Source organism: Musa acuminata, chromosome BXJ3-5 (assembly GCF_036884655.1).
Source record: "Musa acuminata AAA Group cultivar baxijiao chromosome BXJ3-5, Cavendish_Baxijiao_AAA, whole genome shotgun sequence".
Classification (NCBI taxonomy): Eukaryota; Viridiplantae; Streptophyta; class Magnoliopsida; order Zingiberales; family Musaceae; genus Musa; species Musa acuminata.
Genome location: NC_088353.1, coordinates 36,927,946 through 36,949,778, shown reverse-complemented (window position 1 = coordinate 36,949,778; position 21,833 = coordinate 36,927,946). Strand labels below are relative to the sequence as shown.

Genomic DNA, 21,833 nt, shown 5'->3' with positions numbered 1-21,833 from the left:
TTTGTTGTTCTTTTCTTGACTTGGGGACAATCACTTTTGTAATGTCCCGGCTTTTTACATTCATAGCAGATTACTTGGTCCTTCTTAGGTTCAAGTTTATTTTTCACATCGTTTTTAAACTTGTTTCTTTTGAAGAATTTTTTAAACTTTCTTGTCAAAAGTGCCAAGTCATCATCACAGTCCTCATCACTTGAGTTTTCTCTCAAGTGGCATTCAGAAGTTTTTAGTGCCATATCCTTCCTGTTCTTTGGAAGGATGTCTTCTTGCTCTTCATGAGCTTTGCATGTCATTTCGTAGGTCATTAATGACCCGATTAGTTCTTCAAGAGGGAAATTTCGCAGATCTTTTGCCTCTTGAATGGCGGTGACTTTAGGATCCCAACTCTTAGGAAGGGATCTTAGTATCTTATTAACAAGCTCAAAATCCGAAAAGCTCTTTCCGAGACCTTTTAAACCGTTGACGACATCCGTGAAACGGGTAAACATGTCGCCAATGGTTTCACTCGGTTTCATTCGAAAAAGTTCAAAAGAATGTAGCAACAAATTGATTTTTGACTCTTTCACTCTACTTGTGCCCTCGTGGGTCACTTCAAGTGTGTGCCAAATATCAAAAGCAGTTTCGCAAGTTGAAACACGATTAAATTCGTTTTTATCTAGTGCGCAAAATAAGGCATTCATAGCCTTTGCATTAAGAGCGAAAGCCTTCTTCTCCAAATCGTTCCAATCGATCATTGGAAGAGAAGATTTTGAAAATCCATTTTCAACAAGGTTCCATAGTTCAAAATCCATAGAAATAAGAAAGATCCTCATTCGGGTCTTCCAGTAAGTGTAGTCCGTTCCACTGAACATGGGTGGACGTGTAATCGAATGCCCCTCTTGGTTTCCGGCGTATGCCATCTCTCTTGGGTTTTAATCCTTTAGAGAGTTAACCTTGCTCTGATACCAATTGTTAGGATCGAGAGCACTAAGAGGGGGGGGGGGTGAATTAGTGCAGCGGAAATCTTATAATAATTTAAAAACCAAAAGCTGCGTTCGTTCAAAAACTATTGTGATGCAAAAGCAAATTCTCAGTTTGTATCTAAGTGCAGTTTGCGTCTAAGTGCAGATTGCGTTTAAGCGCAGTTTTGCGTCTAAGCGCAGTTTTGCGTTTAAACTCAGATTTACGTCTAAATGCAGATTTACGTCTAAACGCAGATTTACGTCTAAACGCAGTTTTACGTCTAAACGTAGTTTTACGTCTAAACGTAGTTTTACGTCTAAACGTAGATTTACGTCCAAACGTAGTTTTACGTCTAAACGCAGATTTACGTCTAAACGCAGTTTTACGTCTAGACGCAGATTTACGTCTAAACTTTGAAACTCGTTTGTATACTCACAGAAGGCAGTATGCAGTTGAAATCAAGACGTAAACGTGAACTGAAATCTGATGATTGAGCGAGGAAAGCCGATTTACGTCTGAATGCAGTTTTACGTCTAAATGTTGAAACTCGTTCTTAAAATCGTAGAGGACAGATTACAGTTATTAATAGGATTAAAATGTAAGCGTAAACTGCAAGGAAGCTCGTTCGTAAAAGCGCGGAAAACAGTTCTGCAGAATCAAACGTAAACGTAAGCTGTGATGTATGAAAATATGAAGTTACGTCTGAATGCAGATTTGGAAGAACAGCTCTTAGAACTTGTTCGTGAAAGCGCAGAGAGCAGTAGTGATGAGGGAGGTTTGCAGTAATGATAAAGTACTCGAAATTAAACGCAAACCAGAGATTTAGAGTGGTTCGGTCAGCCTTGACCTACTCCACTTTTGGCTTCCTCCACCGATGAGGTTGCCGACGTCAACTAGGTGCCTTCCTTCAATGGGCGAAGGCCAAACTTCCCTCTTACAATTTCTTCTCCTTTTGACAGGCTTAGGAGACAACCTTTACAGACCTTTCTCTCCTCACTTTACAATTGAAAACTTGAAGAATAGAAGGAGGAGACTTAAAGGCTTTACAACACTTTTGAGCTCTTAGAATCACAGAAAAGATCAAGATTTCGGTATTGGTCTGTATCTTTTCAGTGCTGAATGGGTGGGGTATTTATAGGCCCCAACCCAATTCAAAATTCGAGCTCAAAACGATCAAATCGATCAAATCCCAGAATTCTGGGATCAGGCGGTTGCACCTCTCGACTGGAGAGGTGGCACCGCCTGGCAGAGCTCGAAGACTGAGCTCTGTCGATTGCTCTTCTCTGCCAGAGCTCGAAGACTGAGCTCGATGGTTGCATCACCTGGCAGAGCTCGAAGACTGAGCTTGGTGGTTGCATCACCTGGCAGAGCTCGAAATCTGAGCTCGGTGGTTGCATCACCTGGGAGAGCTCCAAACTGAGCTCAAGCTGATGCACCATTCTGCCAGAGCTCGAAGACTGAGCTTGGTGAATGCATCACCTGGCAAAGCTCGAGACTGAGCTCAGGCTGATGCACCACTCTGCCAGAGCTCGAAGACTGAGCTCGGTGGTTGCATCGCCTGGCAGAGCTCGGAACTTGAGCTCTGGCGGTGCAACCTCTTGGCTGGAGCGGTTGCACCTCCCAGCCTTGCAACCCTGGCGGTTGCACCTCCTGGCTGGGGCGGTTGCACCTCCCAGCCTTGCAACCCTGGCGGTTGCACCTCCTGGCTGGGGCGGTTGCACCTCTCAACCCCACAGCCCAGGCGGTTGCACCTCCTGGCTGGGGCGGTTGCACCTCTCAACCCCACAGCCCAGGCGGTTGCACCTCCTGGCTGGGGCGGTTGCACCTCCTGGTGCAATCAGGGTCCGAATGGTTCACTCCATTCGACCCACTTTGAATCTTTTCAGGGGCCCAATTGCCCCAAGATTAAGCTAATGGGTTCACCTCCCATTATCATGCTTAATCATCGTGCTAACTACGAATATCTTTAAGACAACTTCTGCAGCTTTGCTCCGATGCGTCAATCGCTTCTTCCGGCGAGTTTCCGGCCAACTTCCGTCGATCAACCGATAACCTTCGGTGATCCTTCTGCGGACATCCGGCATACTCCTGGACTTTGCGACGATCCACTTGGCGAGTTCCGACGAGCTTCGCTTGGCAAGCTTCTGGACTTCTCGGATCTGTTCTCTCTGAACCTCCGACGACCGTCCGAACTTCCGTCGAGCTCTCGAACTCCCAACGTGATCATGATCTTGACTCCGGCGCAACTCCTGCTGCTTGTCTTACTCTCATCGTAGTTAATCCTGCACACTTATCTCAACACATAGATTAGATAACAAATGACAATTGACTTCATCATCAAAATCCGAGATTCAACAATCTCCCCCTTTTTGATGATGACAATCAATTGATAAAGGAGTTGTCCTTAACTCCCCCTATCTATATGCCATAGTTGAGATAAGTCAACCTTGAATTCAAGACCAAAGAATTCAAGTGACGTATTGATAAGTTAGATCAGTTAAACTTATCAATGCTCCCATCATGATGCCTATCATGATGTATCTCTTCAAGAATTATGTCAAGCCATGACATACATCATCAAGTTTGTATGATTGTGTTTGTAACCATTCATCATGTAATCATATAAAGCAACGAAGGACTTTTTACATGATGCTCACATTTGAGATATTCTAGTAAGTTTGCATTTTCTTTACAATATCAAATCAAGACATGATGCAAACTATAGTACATGTTCACATATCTCTTGGTGATGCAAGGATGGCATAACATTTTTTTATAGCATCACTCAAGTATTTGCAACTATGACATAGATATGATTATGGCAGTTTACATGTTCACATATCTCTTGGTGATGCAAGGATGGCATAACATTTTTTATAGCATCACTCAAGTATTTGCAACTATGACATAGATATGATTATGGCAGTTCAGCTATGACATAGTGTTTATCAATTCATATTTTTCTCCCCCTTTGTCATCAACAAAAAGCATGATAGCATTATCAAGCATATAAAGAAAGTCATGACACATATATTTTGCTTGACGAAGGAAAGTCATTTTCCAAAGAGTTTTCATAAGAGTGTACGGGAACATCCCATTTTTAGCATACAACCCGAAAAATGAACTTCTTACATGCATTTGGTTAAAAATATTTGTCACATAATTTGCAACATGTTATTTGATCAAGCGTTGTCAAGGCATGTAATAGCATTCGAATAATTTTGATATAGTAACACAATTATTTTAAGTGCAGCATTATATCATATTGCATAGCAGGATTTTTATTTCAGCAAGTGTAGCATTGCATCACATGGTAAGATATCAGCTCGTATGATGCAAATTTTTGTTTGATACATGGCCTGATAGCAAACATATTAGCAATAGCTACCATATCAATGTCATGCTGCTGACTTATCAACTTACATTGGTATGTTGCTTCATATTTTCAAGGCATAGGCTTTTAAACCTTTTTAGTTTCAGTAAAAAAGACGAGATAAACAACAAGAGATGTTTGCAAATATGCTTACATAGATAAAGATAACCATATCAGGGTAACATATGTACAACATATCAGGTAACCATAAAGACAAAGTCCTTCATGAATAACATAAGGAGTTTACAACATGTCATATCAAAAACATCAGATGTTTATACAAGCTTATTCATGAGGTGGAAGATTAAAGTGCCTAAATAAAGAGTCAAATTGTTGATGGATTTGTTGTAGCTCGGTTAGGATTTGATCTTGTCGACGTTCAAGCCGTTCTTGTCGTTGCTCAAATCGGTCCATCCGAATCCCGATATCTTCGATGGATGATGTGTGAGTTTGCTCAACCGGATGTGTTTCCTCAAAGGGACAGATCGGAGGAGAGTGGGTACTCCTAAAGACTGGGGTTTCCGGCTCTGGTTCAGGTTCAAGCTGAGGGGGATCAGTTCTTCTAGGCATTCTAACCCAGTTACCGTTTCTATAGTGACATCTCAGTCGGTGAAGTAGATTTTTGTTTATTATGCTGTATCTATCTGATTTCATTACTTCTTCTTCTGGTGGTATTTGAATGTCGTAAGCTTTCATTATTCTAGTAATAATTCCACCATATGGGAGCATCATATCTTTCGTAGATAATTCCAACATGTTTTGTTGGATCAGATAGCCAAGACAAATGTCACGTTCTTTCATAATTAGGTACATAATTCCTAATTCCAATTGACTCACTTCATCATGATGGTATTGCTTAGGAAGAATTATACTAGTCATGATATGATGAAGTATCTTAGTGTTAAAGGGCATTAGATGTTCACAACTTTTAGGAATAGATTCTACGTTAGGATTGGCAAGGATTGTTCCTAAGGCTTCAACGTAGGATGTTTCAATAGTTTTTTCATCCCATGATCCTTTGAAGTAAAGTCCTATGCTTTTCATGGGAATACCTATCATATCACAAATGAATCTATCAGTGATTGAAATGTGTTGTCCTAAGAGATAGGTTGATATCCTTTCTTCGTCATCTTTTTGCATGTTGTTATAAAACAATCTAACTAGTCTAGGATAAATGGGTTCGTTGATCTGCAAAATGGGAAGTAGATTAAGGTTTGCAAACCAATGGATAGTCTCTACATCTCTTAGTTCATTCAGATCTACGTATTTTCCTTTATTGATGCTTCTTAGTTCGAAGGAGAGAAATTTTTCAGCATGGTTTTTGGAATCAAAAAGAGTGAGATCAAATTCTTCTACTACTCTCCTCTTTCCCTTGTCCCTTGAGGATCTTCTAGATCCCATTACTACTGCTGTTTTAAAGGGATGATGATGAGCTTAAAGTAAATGAAGAACAAAACAGAATTTAAGAACTTCTTAGAGAGTACCTTTGTGAAATCTTCAAGAGAAGGAAGGATTCTTGATGTTTTGCTCCGAAAAGGGAGGTATTTGGAAGGCTTAGAGGAGTGAAGTGGGAATGGAGGAGACTTGGAAGAGTAGAAGAGGAAATGGGGGTGAGTTGGGGTCGGTTTCTTAGCCGGCCCTAGCGTGATTTTAAGGGGCAGAGCTGCTGGCGGTTGCACCTCTGGCTGGAGCGGTGCAACCTCTGGCAACCCGTGATGGCTGGAGGTGCAACCGCCAGCTGGAGAGGTGCCACCGCCTGCAGCAGGTGAGTACTTAGGATGATTTGATTTGGGAGAATTTGCCTTGAGGAGAGTTTCAGAGCAATTTATGTTTGTTACATGATTTCGTATGAGTTTTTATTTAAGGAAGAAGCTCTTTGTAAGATAGATCTTTTAACGTGCATACGAATGTTTGTTTGGTGTCCCTTTTAAGATCATGACATGTTTAGTTTCTACAAGAATTAATTCGTAGATGAACCGGTTTTGAAGATCAGGGGGGTATGTGAATTTGGATATCATAAGTTTCTAATCGTATAGTATTTGTGATTTCATAGTTTCCACTTGTTACTTAAGCGTTGCGAGTTCCTTTTTGATTCTTGGTTTATGATTATTGAGAGTTAAGGAGCAGAACATTATTTCTTGCTCCGGCCTAGACTTTTAATGTTTTTATAGGAACGGATGATCTTTAGGAACCCATTTGCTTTTGGGTGCCTCATAAACAGATCTATATTTTCTATCATGTTGCATAGAGTTTATCATGGTTCCTTTAGGAACCCAAACTAATTTGTTTGGACTTGTTTTCTTGAATGGACAACAATGTGTCTTGTGTCCAGATTTGCAACAAAAGTTACACTTGGTTTGGTGTTGAACGTGTAAGATGGGGCCTCTTACAAAGGTAGTTGGATTTCGGTGAGGACTCCTCACAAATCCAATCCCACTTCTTTTGGGAGCATGACCCTTGTTTGTAAGGATCATGTTTAATGACTTGCTACCAACCTCGAATTTCTTCAAGGTGTCCTTAAGTAGCAAGTTTTCTTTTTGTAAAGTTTCTAAATCATGACATTTGATACATGAATTTAAATTATCATGATGTTCGACTTTTAACTTATCAAACTCACAAGTAAGATTATCATGTACCTTTTTTAGCAACTTGTATTTTCTATTTATAACTTTGCATTCATCAAATAAATCATGGAAGGCATTTAATAATTCATCGAAAGATAAATCAGCATCTAATAAATCCGTTACCTCCTCTTCGATGGCCATAAATGCGTAATGAGCAACTTGCTCGGTGTTGGATTCTTCTTCCTCAGATGCGCTCGAGTCATCCCATGTTGCTTGGAGCGCCTTCTTCTTTGTTGTTCTTTTCTTGACTTGGGGACAATCACTTTTGTAATGTCCCGGCTTTTTACATTCATAGCAGATTACTTGGTCCTTCTTAGGTTCAAGTTTATTTTTCACATCGTTTTTAAACTTGTTTCTTTTGAAGAATTTTTTAAACTTTCTTGTCAAAAGTGCCAAGTCATCATCACAGTCCTCATCACTTGAGTTTTCTCTCAAGTGGCATTCAGAAGTTTTTAGTGCCATATCCTTCCTGTTCTTTGGAAGGATGTCTTCTTGCTCTTCATGAGCTTTGCATGTCATTTCGTAGGTCATTAATGACCCGATTAGTTCTTCAAGAGGGAAATTTCGCAGATCTTTTGCCTCTTGAATGGCGGTGACTTTAGGATCCCAACTCTTAGGAAGGGATCTTAGTATCTTATTAACAAGCTCAAAATCCGAAAAGCTCTTTCCGAGACCTTTTAAACCGTTGACGACATCCGTGAAACGGGTAAACATGTCGCCAATGGTTTCACTCGGTTTCATTCGAAAAAGTTCAAAAGAATGTAGCAACAAATTGATTTTTGACTCTTTCACTCTACTTGTGCCCTCGTGGGTCACTTCAAGTGTGTGCCAAATATCAAAAGCAGTTTCGCAAGTTGAAACACGATTAAATTCGTTTTTATCTAGTGCGCAAAATAAGGCATTCATAGCCTTTGCATTAAGAGCGAAAGCCTTCTTCTCCAAATCGTTCCAATCGATCATTGGAAGAGAAGATTTTGAAAATCCATTTTCAACAAGGTTCCATAGTTCAAAATCCATAGAAATAAGAAAGATCCTCATTCGGGTCTTCCAGTAAGTGTAGTCCGTTCCACTGAACATGGGTGGACGTGTAATCGAATGCCCCTCTTGGTTTCCGGCGTATGCCATCTCTCTTGGGTTTTAATCCTTTAGAGAGTTAACCTTGCTCTGATACCAATTGTTAGGATCGAGAGCACTAAGAGGGGGGGGGTGAATTAGTGCAGCGGAAATCTTATAATAATTTAAAAACCAAAAGCTGCGTTCGTTCAAAAACTATTGTGATGCAAAAGCAAATTCTCAGTTTGTATCTAAGTGCAGTTTGCGTCTAAGTGCAGATTGCGTTTAAGCGCAGTTTTGCGTCTAAGCGCAGTTTTGCGTTTAAACTCAGATTTACGTCTAAATGCAGATTTACGTCTAAACGCAGATTTACGTCTAAACGCAGTTTTACGTCTAAATGTAGTTTTACGTCTAAACGTAGTTTTACGTCTAAACGCAGTTTTACGTCTAAACGTAGATTTACGTCCAAACGCAGTTTTACGTCTAAACGCAGATTTACGTCTAAACGCAGTTTTACGTCTAGACGCAGATTTACGTCTAAACTTTGAAACTCGTTTGTATACTCACAGAAGGCAGTATGCAGTTGAAATCAAGACGTAAACGTGAACTGAAATCTGATGATTGAGCGAGGAAAGCCGATTTACGTCTGAATGCAGTTTTACGTCTAAATGTTGAAACTCGTTCTTAAAATCGTAGAGGACAGATTGCAGTTATTAATAGGATTAAAATGTAAGCGTAAACTGCAAGGAAGCTCGTTCGTAAAAGCGCGGAAAACAGTTCTGCAGAATCAAACGTAAACGTAAGCTGTGATGTATGAAAATATGAAGTTACGTCTGAATGCAGATTTGGAAGAACAGCTCTTAGAACTTGTTCGTGAAAGCGCAGAGAGCAGTAGTGATGAGGGAGGTTTGCAGTAATGATAAAGTACTCGAAATTAAACGCAAACCAGAGATTTAGAGTGGTTCGGTCAGCCTTGACCTACTCCACTTTTGGCTTCCTCCACCGATGAGGTTGCCGACGTCAACTAGGTGCCTTCCTTCAATGGGCGAAGGCCAAACTTCCCTCTTACAATTTCTTCTCCTTTTGACAGGCTTAGGAGACAACCTTTACAGACTTTTCTCTCCTCACTTTACAATTGAAAACTTGAAGAATAGAAGGAGGAGACTTAAAGGCTTTACAACACTTTTGAGCTCTTAGAATCACAGAAAAGATCAAGATTTCGGTATTGGTCTGTATCTTTTCAGTGCTGAATGGGTGGGGTATTTATAGGCCCCAACCCAATTCAAAATTCGAGCTCAAAACGATCAAATCGATCAAATCCCAGAATTCTGGGATCAGGCGGTTGCACCTCTCGACTAGAGAGGTGGCACCGCCTGGCAGAGCTCGAAGACTGAGCTCTGTCGATTGCTCTTCTCTGCCAGAGCTCGAAGACTGAGCTCGATGGTTGCATCACCTGGCAGAGCTCGAAGACTGAGCTTGGTGGTTGCATCACCTGGCAGAGCTCGAAATCTGAGCTCGGTGGTTGCATCACCTGGGAGAGCTCCAAACTGAGCTCAAGCTGATGCACCATTCTGCCAGAGCTCGAAGACTGAGCTTGGTGAATGCATCACCTGGCAAAGCTCGAGACTGAGCTCAGGCTGATGCACCACTCTGCCAGAGCTCGAAGACTGAGCTCGGTGGTTGCATCGCCTGGCAGAGCTCGGAACTTGAGCTCTGGCGGTGCAACCTCTTGGCTGGAGCGGTTGCACCTCCCAGCCTTGCAACCCTGGCGGTTGCACCTCCTGGCTGGGGCGGTTGCACCTCCCAGCCTTGCAACCCTGGCGGTTGCACCTCCTGGCTGGGGCGGTTGCACCTCTCAACCCCACAGCCCAGGCGGTTGCACCTCCTGGCTGGGGCGGTTGCACCTCTCAACCCCACAGCCCAGGCGGTTGCACCTCCTGGCTGGGACGGTTGCACCTCCTGGTGCAATCAGGGTCCGAATGGATCACTCCATTCGACCCACTTTGAATCTTTTCAGGGGCCCAATTGCCCCAAGATTAAGCTAATGGGTTCACCTCCCATTATCATGCTTAATCATCGTGCTAACTACGAATATCTTTAAGACAACTTCTGCAGCTTTGCTCCGATGCGTCAATCGCTTCTTCCGGCGAGTTTCCGGCCAACTTCCGTCGATCAACCGATAACCTTCGGTGATCCTTCTGCGGACATCCGGCATACTCCTGGACTTTGCGACGATCCACTTGGCGAGTTCCGACGAGCTTCGCTTGGCAAGCTTCTGGACTTCTCGGATCTGTTCTCTCTGAACCTCCGACGATCGTCCGAACTTCCGTCGAGCTCTCGAACTCCCAACGTGATCATGATCTTGACTCCGGCGCAACTCCTGCTGCTTGTCTTACTCTCATCGTAGTTAATCCTGCACACTTATCTCAACACATAGATTAGATAACAAATGACAATTGACTTCATCATCAAAATCCGAGATTCAACAGGAATTAGGCTGAAGGTCTGGTTATTAGGGGGAGAATGGATAAAAGAGAATTTGACAGTAGTAGATCTAAATCTAGATCTAAATCCAGACATAGAAATTTAGAATGCAGATATTGTCATAAAATGGGGCACATTAAATCTGATTGCTTTAAATTAAAAAATAAATTAAAGCAAAAGGAAAAATTTGTTGAGAAAACTATTAAATCCGCTGAAGTTAGTGTAGCAACTGATGAGAATGTTGGAAATATTTTCTCTGCTATTGATGACAGGACGAGGTCTAAAAATAAATGGATTTTAGATTCGAGTTGTTTTTATCACATGTGTCCCAATAGGGATTTGTTTTCCACATATGAATCTTGTAATGGTGGAATTGTTTTAATGGGTAATAATGCCGCATGTGATGTTGTTGGTAGAGGCACAATCAGAATTAAAATGCATTATGGTATTGTGAGAACGCTCACTAATGTTAGACATGTTCCTGATTTAAAAAAGAATCTCATCTCTTTGGGCACCCTAGAGGCCCTTGGGTGTAAATACACAGCTGAATGTGGAGTTATAAAAGTTTCTAGAAGTGATCTTGTTGTTATGAAAGCTTGTAGGTCTGGTAGCTTGTATATTCTGCAGGGAACTACTGTCATAGGTTTGGTTGCAATCTCATCATCATCATTATCTGATTCTAATATCACCAAATTATGGCATATGCGTTTGGGTCATATGAGCGAAAAATGTTTGAGTATATTGAGCAAAAGGGGTCTACTTTGTGGACAAAGTACTGGGCCACTGGATTTTTGTGAACACTGCATTTTTGGAAAGCAGAAAAGAGTCAGCTTCACTTCTCCGTCTGTTCACAAAACGAAAGGTACTCTTGATTATATTCATTCAGACCTTTGGCGTCTAGCTCATGTTCAGTCTAAGGGTGGTGCTAAGTATATGTTGACTTTCATTGACGATTATTCTAGAAAAGTTTGAGTTTATTTTTTGAAGCATAAAAATGATGTTTTTCTAACCTTTAAACAATGAAAGACTTTGATTGAGAAACAAACAGGTAAACAGATTAAGCGGCTTCGAACAAATAATGACATGGAATTTTGTGAAGATGACTTTGAAGAATTCTGAAAAAATGAAGGAATCGTTTGACATCGCACTGTTAGGATGACGCCTCAACAAAATGGTGTGGTCGAACGTATGAACAGAACACTCTTAGAGAGAGCGAGGTGTATGATCTTAAATGCAGGGTTGATAAAGGACTTTTGGGCAGAGGCGATTAATATGATCTATTACGTTGTCAACCGTGCTCCTTCTACATCACTTGACTTTAAATTCCAGAGGAAGTTTGGTCAGGTACTCCTACTGATTACTCTGATTTAAAAATTTTTGAGTGTCCATCATACATGCATGTAAATGAAGGAAAATTAGAGTCTCGAGCTAAAAAGTGCATTTTCCTTGGATATGCTTCTGGGGTGAAAGGATACATATTATGGTGTTCTGATCCCAAATCCCCAAAATTTGTAATCAGTAGATATGTTACTTTTGATGAATTGTTTATGTTATCTTCCAAAGAGGATTCTACTAGTTGTACAAATGATAGTGTGCAGAAGCAGGTGGAGCTTGAGATTGGCAGTTCTAATTCTTTTAAGTCGAACTCTTATACTCAAAGAATGCCAGTAGATGGTCCCGAGTCTACTGACGCAGATGATCTAGAGGAAGAACAATATTCCATAGCCAAGGATAGACCATGGAGAGATATTCGACCACCACAAAGATATGCAAATTTGGTTGCATATGCTTTGTCTGTTGCAAAAGAGACAAGTAAAGTTGGTGAGCCTACTTCCTACTCAGATGCATTTTCTTGTGATAATTCCGCTAAGTGGTTGATTGCGATGAATGAAGAAATTGAGTCTCTCCATCGGAATAGAACTTGGGATCTTGTGAAGCCGCCTTCGGGTAAGAAAATTATTGGATGTAAATGGGATACTATTGCTGAGGGAAAGGTCCTTGTTCAGAAAATTCATACGAAGGACAATCCAGTTGATATGCTTACGAAACCTCTTCCGGTTTACAAGTTCAAGCAGTGCTTGGACTTGGTTGGTGTTCATTATTGGTGATTGCCCGTTCGGACTTTTTTGAAGAAGGTGGAGCAAATTTTGTTGGGACATGCCAAGGTGGAGATTTGTTAGTTTGACAAGTCCCATAGTCCCACATCGGGAAAACCAGACTTGTTATCTCTTATTGGAACTATAAATAAGGGCCTGGGCTTTGAAGTCAGATGCAACACAAGTGACACCACAAGAGGCACCATAAGAAAACCTAAGTATTTACTTTGGTTTAAGTCCACTCAGTTAAATAGTTTGGACTTATACTTTAGGTTTTTCTTGTTTAGTATTTTCAGGTGTTTTATGGTTTAGGAATATCTTCCTAAGGTATTTGTAATAGTCTCTTTTTTATAGTAGTGATTTGCTCCTCCGAATCATTTTTCGTTTTATTGTCTTTGTTGCGTTGCCAAAATTACCTTGTGGTAAATTTCCTGGGGCTAGTCGCTATGAACTGAACTAGTTCATGCCCTTTACTATTTCCATTTTTGATGAAAGATACTGATTAGCTTAGTCGGTATATAAGTTTCCATACGTCTACTGATAGCCTTTGGATCAAATCGTATTTGATAAAACCTCATATAACTAATTGGATTACATCCATCGTGGGGCCCAAGATTTTGAGACATTGGCGACCCTCACTCGAAACTTTGATGTCCCGAATGCATTTTAATAACAGAGATATGTTCGATGGCTGAATGAAGCCGCCCTGACACCGTCTCTCTTTTTCAGCAGAAACACTAACGCAATCCCATCGCTAAACAATGGCTGCCTCTCACCGGAAGCCGCCTCACGCCCTCCTCGTCCCCTACCCTCTCCAAGGTCACATCATCCCGGCCGTCCACCTCGCCATCAAACTCGCCTCCAGGGGTTTCGCCATCACCTTCGTCAATACCGAAGCCGTCCACCACCAGACCTGTTGCGCCGCCCGCCGCTCCGGCTCCGACCTCGGCCACGACATCTTCCCCGCCGCCCGCGCCTCCGGCCTCGACATACGCTACGAGCTCGTGAGCGACGGCCTCCCCGTTGCCTTCGACCGCTCTCTCAACCACGACCAGTTCATGTTCGCCGTTCTCCACGTCCTCTCCGCCCACGTCGAGGAGCTCATACGGAAGCTGTCGCTGCGCGCCGATCCTCCCCTCACCTGCCTCATCGCCGACACCTTCTTCGTGTGGCCTTCCACCTTGGCCAAGAAGTTTGGGATCCCCTACGTATCCTTCTGGACCGAGCCGGCGCTCATCTTCTCTCTCTACTATCACATGGATCTCCTCATCCGAAATGGCCACTTCGCTTCTCATGGTGATCGACACATCTCGATTCCTACTCGTCTACTCTTTTTATTTTTTCCTCACGATTCGTTCATGTGTTTGGTGGTAGATAACAGCAAAGACACGATAACGTACGTGCCAGGGGTGGCAGCGATCGAGCCGGCTGACCTCATGTCGTACCTGCAGGAGACGGACGTGTCGACGGTGGTGCACCAGATCATCTTCAAGGCGTTCGACGAGGCCAAGGCCGCGGACTTCGTGCTGTGCAACACGGTGCAAGAGCTGGAGTCCGACACGATCTCCGCCCTGCAGCGGGAGAAGCCGTTCTATGCTGTGGGGCCGATCTTCCCCGCGGGGTTCACCAGGAGCGCCGTGGCGACGAGCCTGTGGGCGGAATCCGACTGCTCCCAGTGGCTGGACTCCAAACCGCCGGGTTCCGTCTTGTACATCTCCTTTGGAAGCTACGCGCACATCGGCAGGCGGGACCTGGAGGAGATAGCCCACGGAGTTCTCGGAAGCACGGTCAGCTTCATATGGGTGCTCCGGTCGGACGTCGTCAGCTCCGACGAGCCCGACCCGCTGCCCGAAGACTTCGCGGAGGAGAGCCAAGGGAGGGGGGTGGTGGTGCCATGGTGCTGCCAGGTCGAGCTGCTGAAGCACCGGTCGATCGGCGGTTTCCTCACCCACTGCGGCTGGAACTCGATCTTGGAGAGCATTTGGTGCGGGGTTCCGCTGCTCTGCTTCCCCCTCCTCACCGATCAGTTCACGAATCGGAAACTGGTGGTCAATGACTGGAGGATCGGACTCGACCTAGGACGGACGAACAAGGTGAACAGAGAGGAAGTAAGCAAGAGAATCGAGATCTTGATGGAAGGAGAAGCAGGGAATGAGGCCAGGAAGAACATAAGGGAGGTCAGGAGAGCCCTCGAGATTGCACTCACTCCCGAGGGTTCGTCACATAAGAACTTGGATCAGTTCATCGCGGATCTAACGAAGTATGGTGAGCAGATCAATGGAGTGTGAGAAGCGTAGTAAATGGTAGATTACGTAGCACATATAAATATGTTGTAGAATATATATATATATATATATATATATATATATATATATATATATATATATATATATATGGCTGATAGAGTTGCACGTTGTTCTTGAATGGCTCATGTAATCTAATTATAAGATCAAATATACCAAGTACTCTCCTTTATATTACTAGTGTATGGGATCATTTCTCCTCTCTTCGAGCAAGTTCACAACAAGTGGTATCACAGCAGTTAATTTTCAGCACTTTCCAGATTCCAAAAGCAACATGGTGTGGCCATCGACCTTGGGAGTGAGTGGATTCATGTTGTGATTGATGGGTTAGAGGTTGTAAACATAAGGGAAAGCTAAATGTTATTAACCTCATATTCTACGAGAAAGTTGACCAACTTGAGGAGAGCCATCCCCAAATTCTATCCAGATGTAGTTATGTGTCCAAAACAATCATTCTCATGGAAGGATGTGATGTGCGGAAAACCCATTCCCGGACAGGTGCATAAGACACAAATCCGGGTTGGGCGACTGTGATGAATGTCAAGAAAATAATTCGATATACTGAAAAAAGGACTGTGGGAATGATCAATGTATATTGGAAAAAATTGAGAGAGGGCAATATATATATATATATATATATATATATAGAGAGAGAGAGAGAGAGAGAGAGAGAGAGAGAGAGAGAGGCTTTTCATAAATAATCATCATATTATTTCATTCTTCATCTTGCATTATGCAAATGCTCGCTGGTCCTACCAGGACTAAACATCCAGTGACAACCCTGAAAATGACACCACTTCTCCAAGAATCAATCAATGCATCTCTCTCTCGCTCTCCGTGAATGAGTGATGAGAGGCATAAGGAGGAAGAAGCCGTGACCTCTAAATCGACTTGAAAGGAAGTCTGTCGCTACCATTGATCGAACTTGATAGGAAGAGAGGATGGAGTTATCAAATAGAGGAAGAGTATGACGAGCTTTAATCTTCTATATTTCTCTTAAGAAAAATATTTTTACAATTTCAGAAACTCTCTTACCCTCATGACCCAACATATGAGGTTTATATAGTTTCCAAAGATACATTATATTAATTATATTTAAGATGAATCATTCGCTTTCAAGAAACCTTTTCAAGAATCAATAACCAATTTGACTTATTCTTTTATAGACTTTTAATCCATTTTTTCTTCTTATTGTAATGATTCTATGACTTGATGCAAACCTCTTTATAATACTTAACAAGTTTAATTCCAACAGGTCTCCTAATTTTTCTACCACCAGCTTGGTAGCTCCTGTGAAGTTTTCTTAAACCCAGCCAACGAAATAATTAAGGGATGGATGAAGAAGTCATCTGCAGACCACAGAAAAGCTTCAGTTGTGGAGTTTCTTGTAGCATCTCTTGCATGATCTCGAAGAAAAAAAATACCAAGCTCAGGTCACGTTCAGGTGGCAGAGTTTTCACGTCTCGCCAAAACCACAGGACATGTCAATAAAGTTGAGGTCGACCGATCGATGTATGTTGGTGTCTACCAGAAGTAGAACTTTCAAGCACTGAATTGATATTTCGATGCGCAATAATGTGGCAGTGAGATCATGTTTAGGCACTTTGGTGTATTAGTGCTTCATCTGTCTTTGAATTAGAAATGGTTGACCTGACCATGTTCATTATCTCATTTGAAACTTGGAGAGATTCTTTCGGCCCATCTCATATCTTCAAGGGTAAAACTCTTCTGAGATCGAGGGATTAGTACTTAGCAAGACTTGATTCTTGAGTTAGTAAAGAGCTCAAGAATTTAGTCTTATGATTTCAGAAGTCTATGCATATGTAGAGAAGCACTTACAAGTCCTAGAATGAGGTATCAGTGGAGAATATTTTCTTTTGGATATTATATTGATATGGTGACTATGCTAATTAGGCTCTCATAATTCACTAGGCTATATATGTTGGCCCTCTATTGGTGCTCATGGTTTGATTGGATACCATGTGTCAAGTTCTAATTGACTATCAATTCTAACATATTAACTTGCTTTGTGAATGTATATATATATATATATATATATATATATATAGGGAGGAGAATTGGTAAGGTCAACAGTTTGACTCTTGTTAAAGCAGCGTCTAATACACATAATCTAATACTTGAATGGAACGAGATGTTGTTGTGCATTCAGAATCGGTCCAGTGAATTAAACTGAACCGAATTAATAAAGAATAGATTATTAAATTATAATAATATAAAAATGAATTTTAAGTTATACTGGAAATTACTAGAAAAATATTTTGGAAGGCATAAAAATGTAGATTCCAAGTCCTAAATTTTAAAATAATATTATGCATACCAAAATTTAAAATATTTTTATTTCAAAAATTTTAAAAATTAGAGAAAATAATTTGGAAGACATTATATCATATATTTCAAATATCATTTTGAGTTACCAAAATAGTATGGAGCTTTTTTTTTGGGGGGGGGGAATGTTTATCTATCTTATTTTATGGTCATTTTAATAATTTAAAGTATTATTCTAATTTTAAATTAAAAAATTATCTTTTTTATATTTTACTAAATATGTCTAATAAAAAAATTGATTTACAATTAATTGACCAGACTTAAACTAAACCAAGCCGAGATTGGGGCGAGGAAAAGGCCCCCATTTTTTGAGGGATAAAATTGAAGAAATAATAAGAAAAAAAAAGCTCTGTTGAAAAAAATAAAACAAAAAACTCCAATTATTTTTTTTTTCTGGAAAATTACCGAATAATATTTCTTATATTTATGAGAAATTAATGAAGTTTAGTCTGCAACTGAGGAGGAGCCCAACGTGTCCAATGATTTGGGTATCGGAATCATCTCCAACCTGTGGATGTCCTCTTTGGGATAAAAAGTGAAAGCAAAGTAAGTAAAACTCACAATGTTATCTATCATCTGCAGTCGAGTTTTCATGTAAAGAGGAGCTCATCGCCTCCTTTATTGCCAGCAGTTTGATCATGTTGTCTGCCACAAGCAAGAATAAAGCATTCACATGCCGGCGACCACAGCTACGTACTTCCCACTCCCCTCCATTGCTTTCACCTCTCCACATTATTATTATTGATTGGAATAAAAACTTCCTCTTCAACTATTATTTTCTTACCATCTAATAATCCATTTGAATACCAAAAAGTCTAAAATATTTTCAACTAATTATTTATAAATTAAAAATATAACGAGTCCTTCGTATATTTGTTTGACTCTTATCATTCATGAATTTTATTATTTTTAAAATAATATTAAATCTATGACTGGATCGATTGATTTATTAGTTGGACGGATGAGTTAACGATCTGAGATTTGACTAATGAAAATGAATCGAATTGATGTCGAATCTGATTCCGATAAACATACGTTAGATTGGAGGAGCGACAGGTGATGGTGTCAGGCGAAACATCTCCCATGTCGGCAGCATGTGACGCCCCAGTGGTTTAGCTTTGTGTCATTTGATTCCTTCGAGCTCTAATGTGTATCTTCCTGCTCCCGAGCAGATCAGTAGAGAGGGAGAGGGAGAGAGAGAGAGAGAGAGAGAGAGGTGAGTGCTATGTGCACGCGTGGGTGGGAAGACCGAGGAGGTACTGACCCACCTGTGGCAGTGGATCCACGTGCGATGTGAGAGATGGTGGGGAACTCTGTCCTCCGGCCTCCGGCCTCCGGCAACTCTGAGAGAGAGAGAGAGAGAGAGAGAGAGAGAGAGAGAGGGGACCATTATGTATGTATGTATCAGAGTCGTCAGCCCCCACCCACACGTGCTCGTCTGCTGGTCTCCACCATTTCTGAGCTCATCAAAAATTTGGAGGCCCCATCACCCCTTTACTCGTACGTCAACGAATCCGAGATCGCGTCGCCATGGCAGCACTGTGGCGATCCGATCCGCTGCTCGTTGCATAACGTTGCAGCGTCTGGCACATCGGTACATGTTGATGCGATCCGTCTTCAACTTCATTGAATGAGAAGGAAAAGAGAAGCTGAATCCCAGACTCCCCCCCAACTGCTGCAGTAAGCTTTAGGAGAGACGCTTCTGTGCATGTTGCAGGATCCAACTTTTCACCTGTGATTCGTTTCCACCCTCATTGAATGAGGACTTCAGCTGCAAACCCATTGAAGATGTGCATGAAGACCTGCGATCGAATCCCTCCAACATTTTACCCAGGGGAAGGAACCTTTAACAGTGGAGACAGGTCGAGATCTTGATCCGTCAAACCTCTAGATGATGATCTAACACCAAAAATAGTCGGGTAGATCGAGCAGAGATAGAAGACCAGATCTGGAATCCTTGGCACAAGTCAAGAAGACAAATGGATAGGATCATGAGTTGCAGACATCATGTTTTATGAGATCAGATGTTGTGCTTGGCATTCTTGGCTTCACGGCAGTATCAAAAATTTCTTTGTATAAGGACAAAGAAACTAGTAGTCTTTCCGTTTGGAGAGACCAAGTATTGGCTGAGGGTGAAGAACACAAGCATCAAACAACATGAAATATGTCCCAAAACACAAACTCCCACTTGCTGAAGAAATGGAAGAGAAAAATCCCACCAAACACATCCAAACCAGTGCTCAAACAGTTGTTTAGGGGAAACGAGAAGGGACAGCAACCTCAAAAAGAAACAAGGATGATGAGCGAAATACTAATACTAAGCAAGATACGCATGGCAAGTCACAAGAAAAGATGAATACACTAACATTGTCTCATGATGTATAGAGATATATATGTCCAATATGTTTATGAGAGGACCTGCATGTCATGTGAGCAAAGCTGGTGCACAGATCAAGCAGTACATAGACTATCGAGTTTCTCCGCGCTCTCTCCAGCACATCAGCATCATGATGCATCGCCGAAGGATGTAGAACCTGGCCTTCTGCTCTTTGGCCTGCAGCCGACACCGCCGGCCGAAGGATCGGCAAGGCAAGCTCTCTTCCTCCTTGGCCATTACAGCCTCTCCTGCTTCCGCCAGCTTCTCCTCCTCCTCGGTCTATCTGTAACTTGAGCTCAGAAGAGTCGAGGGAGACGAGCAAGACGACGACTCTATTTTGTAGCTCCTACTGTTTGCTACTCTTTTTGGATTTTAGATGTCATACCTTAAATTATGACTCGGTAGCTTCTTTATCATGCTGCTGCTGCTGGTGGGAGTCCTCTGCATGATTACGCGCTCTCTCTCTCTCTCCATCTGCCGTACTGTTCAGAGCTTGTAAGAGGGGAGTAAATGGGAAGGTGGTACTCCTTTCATCACATCCTGACTCATTAATCCAGAAAGTGGAAGCCCAAATGATGAGCTCGGCCCTTGTTCAAGGCCTGCTTCTGCTGTTGTCCCTTGAGCTTGGACTACAACCTCGGTGTCCCAGTCCGACCAAACAAGCAAACGAAACCTAATCCACCACCTGCGAGTTCTTTTGCAGACTCGATCTACCACTCCAGCTATGGACGAAGCTAACAGGGATGCAGATCCGTGACATAGGTCAAGCTCCCCACCGACGCGTACGTGTTGGCGAAAGGAGTGATCACAAGTGGCAGCTGCGAGGTTGAAAGCTCGAAGCAGTACTCCACAGCAAAACCAGGACGTGAATGGTGTGGAGGATCACGGTGAGACGACGGCCACCACACGTAAACTTGGAGCGGCTACTGCGGCAGTACGATAACATATCTCGTGACTCTCGCAATCATCCATTGCTCCCAAAGGTAGGAAATGCCCAAAGCTGGTGCCTCCTCTTCCCTGCTCCCACTTGCAAATCAACACCAGTACAACGATAATTGCAGGCAAGAAAGCAAATTGGCACCACTACAAGTGAAGCACTGTCTGTGGTCCAGGCCAAAGACCCAGATCTTGCAGCTCTGCGTGACCCAATCTCAAAGCACAAGAATTCGCTACAGCAGCTAGCAGATGGTGGTGCTTTGGGTTGTGGGTTCCAGAGTTGTGCCTCATAGCATCGTTTCCTGTGACCAGGCTCGTCACCATCCCTTCTCCATCAACCCAAAAGCATAGACACGAGTTGCGCTTATAGGGACGAGTCACTGGCTGTACGATCCTGGATCTTTCTGTAACAACATGCAACGGCCATTCATGGCTTGTTGCGATCCTGTGGACATGTCCAAAGCTCCCTATTAATGCTTGTTTTGCACATCACGGCTGACGCAACAAATAGTGCAACTAGCAAATGTGGATGGCCTTTCTTTCACCACCTGGAGCGAGCATGAGTACAATGTGAATTGAGCAAACCCTAATCTAAGTTCAGGATTCAAAAAGGAGAGGGAGGGAAAAGAGAGAACAGGACGGCTCTCTTATCAACCCCTGATCACCTTCATGACTTGCCATGCGCCTCCTCCTCCTCCTCCTCCTTATCCACCAGCCTTCATCTTATCCTTGCTACAATACAGATTAATAGCCCCAGGAAAAGATGAAGCCAGTGCCACATTTCACCACTAATTGAAAGATTCCCTCAAGTTCATCTTCATCCTCAATTTCTGTAAACAGACTGGAATTAAAGATGATATGAGCTTTGTCCCCTTTGCAGAAGTTTCCTTAGAGTCTATTCAAGAGATTCTTCGCGCTGCATTAGTTCATCTCTCTGGCTTTCGGTTAACTCGAACCTTTGGCAGGAGATAAAGGAATGGATACGTGAATGGATCAAACAGCCAGGCTCTTCATTCAAAGAGGTGTTTGGTTGCATCTCACACCATGTGGTCGATATATATGAATGAGCTAACCGAGAGGCATCCATGTATAGCATCTACCACGGTCAGATTACAAAATATGAAGCCTCAAGCTACGGAGCACAGCAGAGGACAACTCGATCAAGATCAATCTGATTACAACCTATGCAGCAGAAGCTCACAAGCCTTGCCTTTCGAATCCGCAGTCACTTTTGATATCTTCTTCCTATGGCTCACTTGGCTTCCTTGCTCTCCTGCACAGTGACCATCACATCCTGTTGTT

At 42.3% G+C, this 21,833-nt stretch overlaps 1 protein-coding gene and 1 long non-coding RNA gene across 2 annotated transcripts; one reads left to right on the top strand and one right to left on the bottom strand.

The window, feature by feature from the left end:
- The first annotated feature begins 13,243 nt into the window (after positions 1-13,243).
- Positions 13,244-14,914, top strand: LOC103985741 (UDP-glycosyltransferase 86A1). Its single transcript, XM_018826201.2, has 2 exons — positions 13,244-13,865; positions 13,944-14,914. The coding sequence occupies exons 1-2, from the start codon at positions 13,331-13,333 to the stop codon at positions 14,855-14,857; spliced, it is 1,449 nt and encodes a 482-aa protein (XP_018681746.2). The 5' UTR covers positions 13,244-13,330; the 3' UTR covers positions 14,858-14,914.
- Positions 14,915-19,518: 4,604 nt separating this feature from the next.
- Positions 19,519-20,715, bottom strand: LOC135638038 (uncharacterized). The gene is made up of 2 exons (XR_010496477.1): positions 19,981-20,715; positions 19,519-19,878 (listed from the first exon to the last, which is right to left on the bottom strand). It is a non-coding gene; the product is annotated as an uncharacterized LOC135638038 (long non-coding RNA).
- Positions 20,716-21,833: the final 1,118 nt, after the last annotated feature.

Bases quoted from the DNA above. Each gene is read 5' to 3' on its own strand.
- LOC103985741 (XM_018826201.2), top strand. From the start codon at position 13,331: ATGGCTGCCTCTCACCGGAAGCCGCCTCACGCCCTCCTCGTCCCCTAC. The intron at 13,866-13,943 runs GTGATCGACACA...GTTTGGTGGTAG, and splicing joins TGGCCACTTCGCTTCTCATG to ATAACAGCAAAGACACGATA.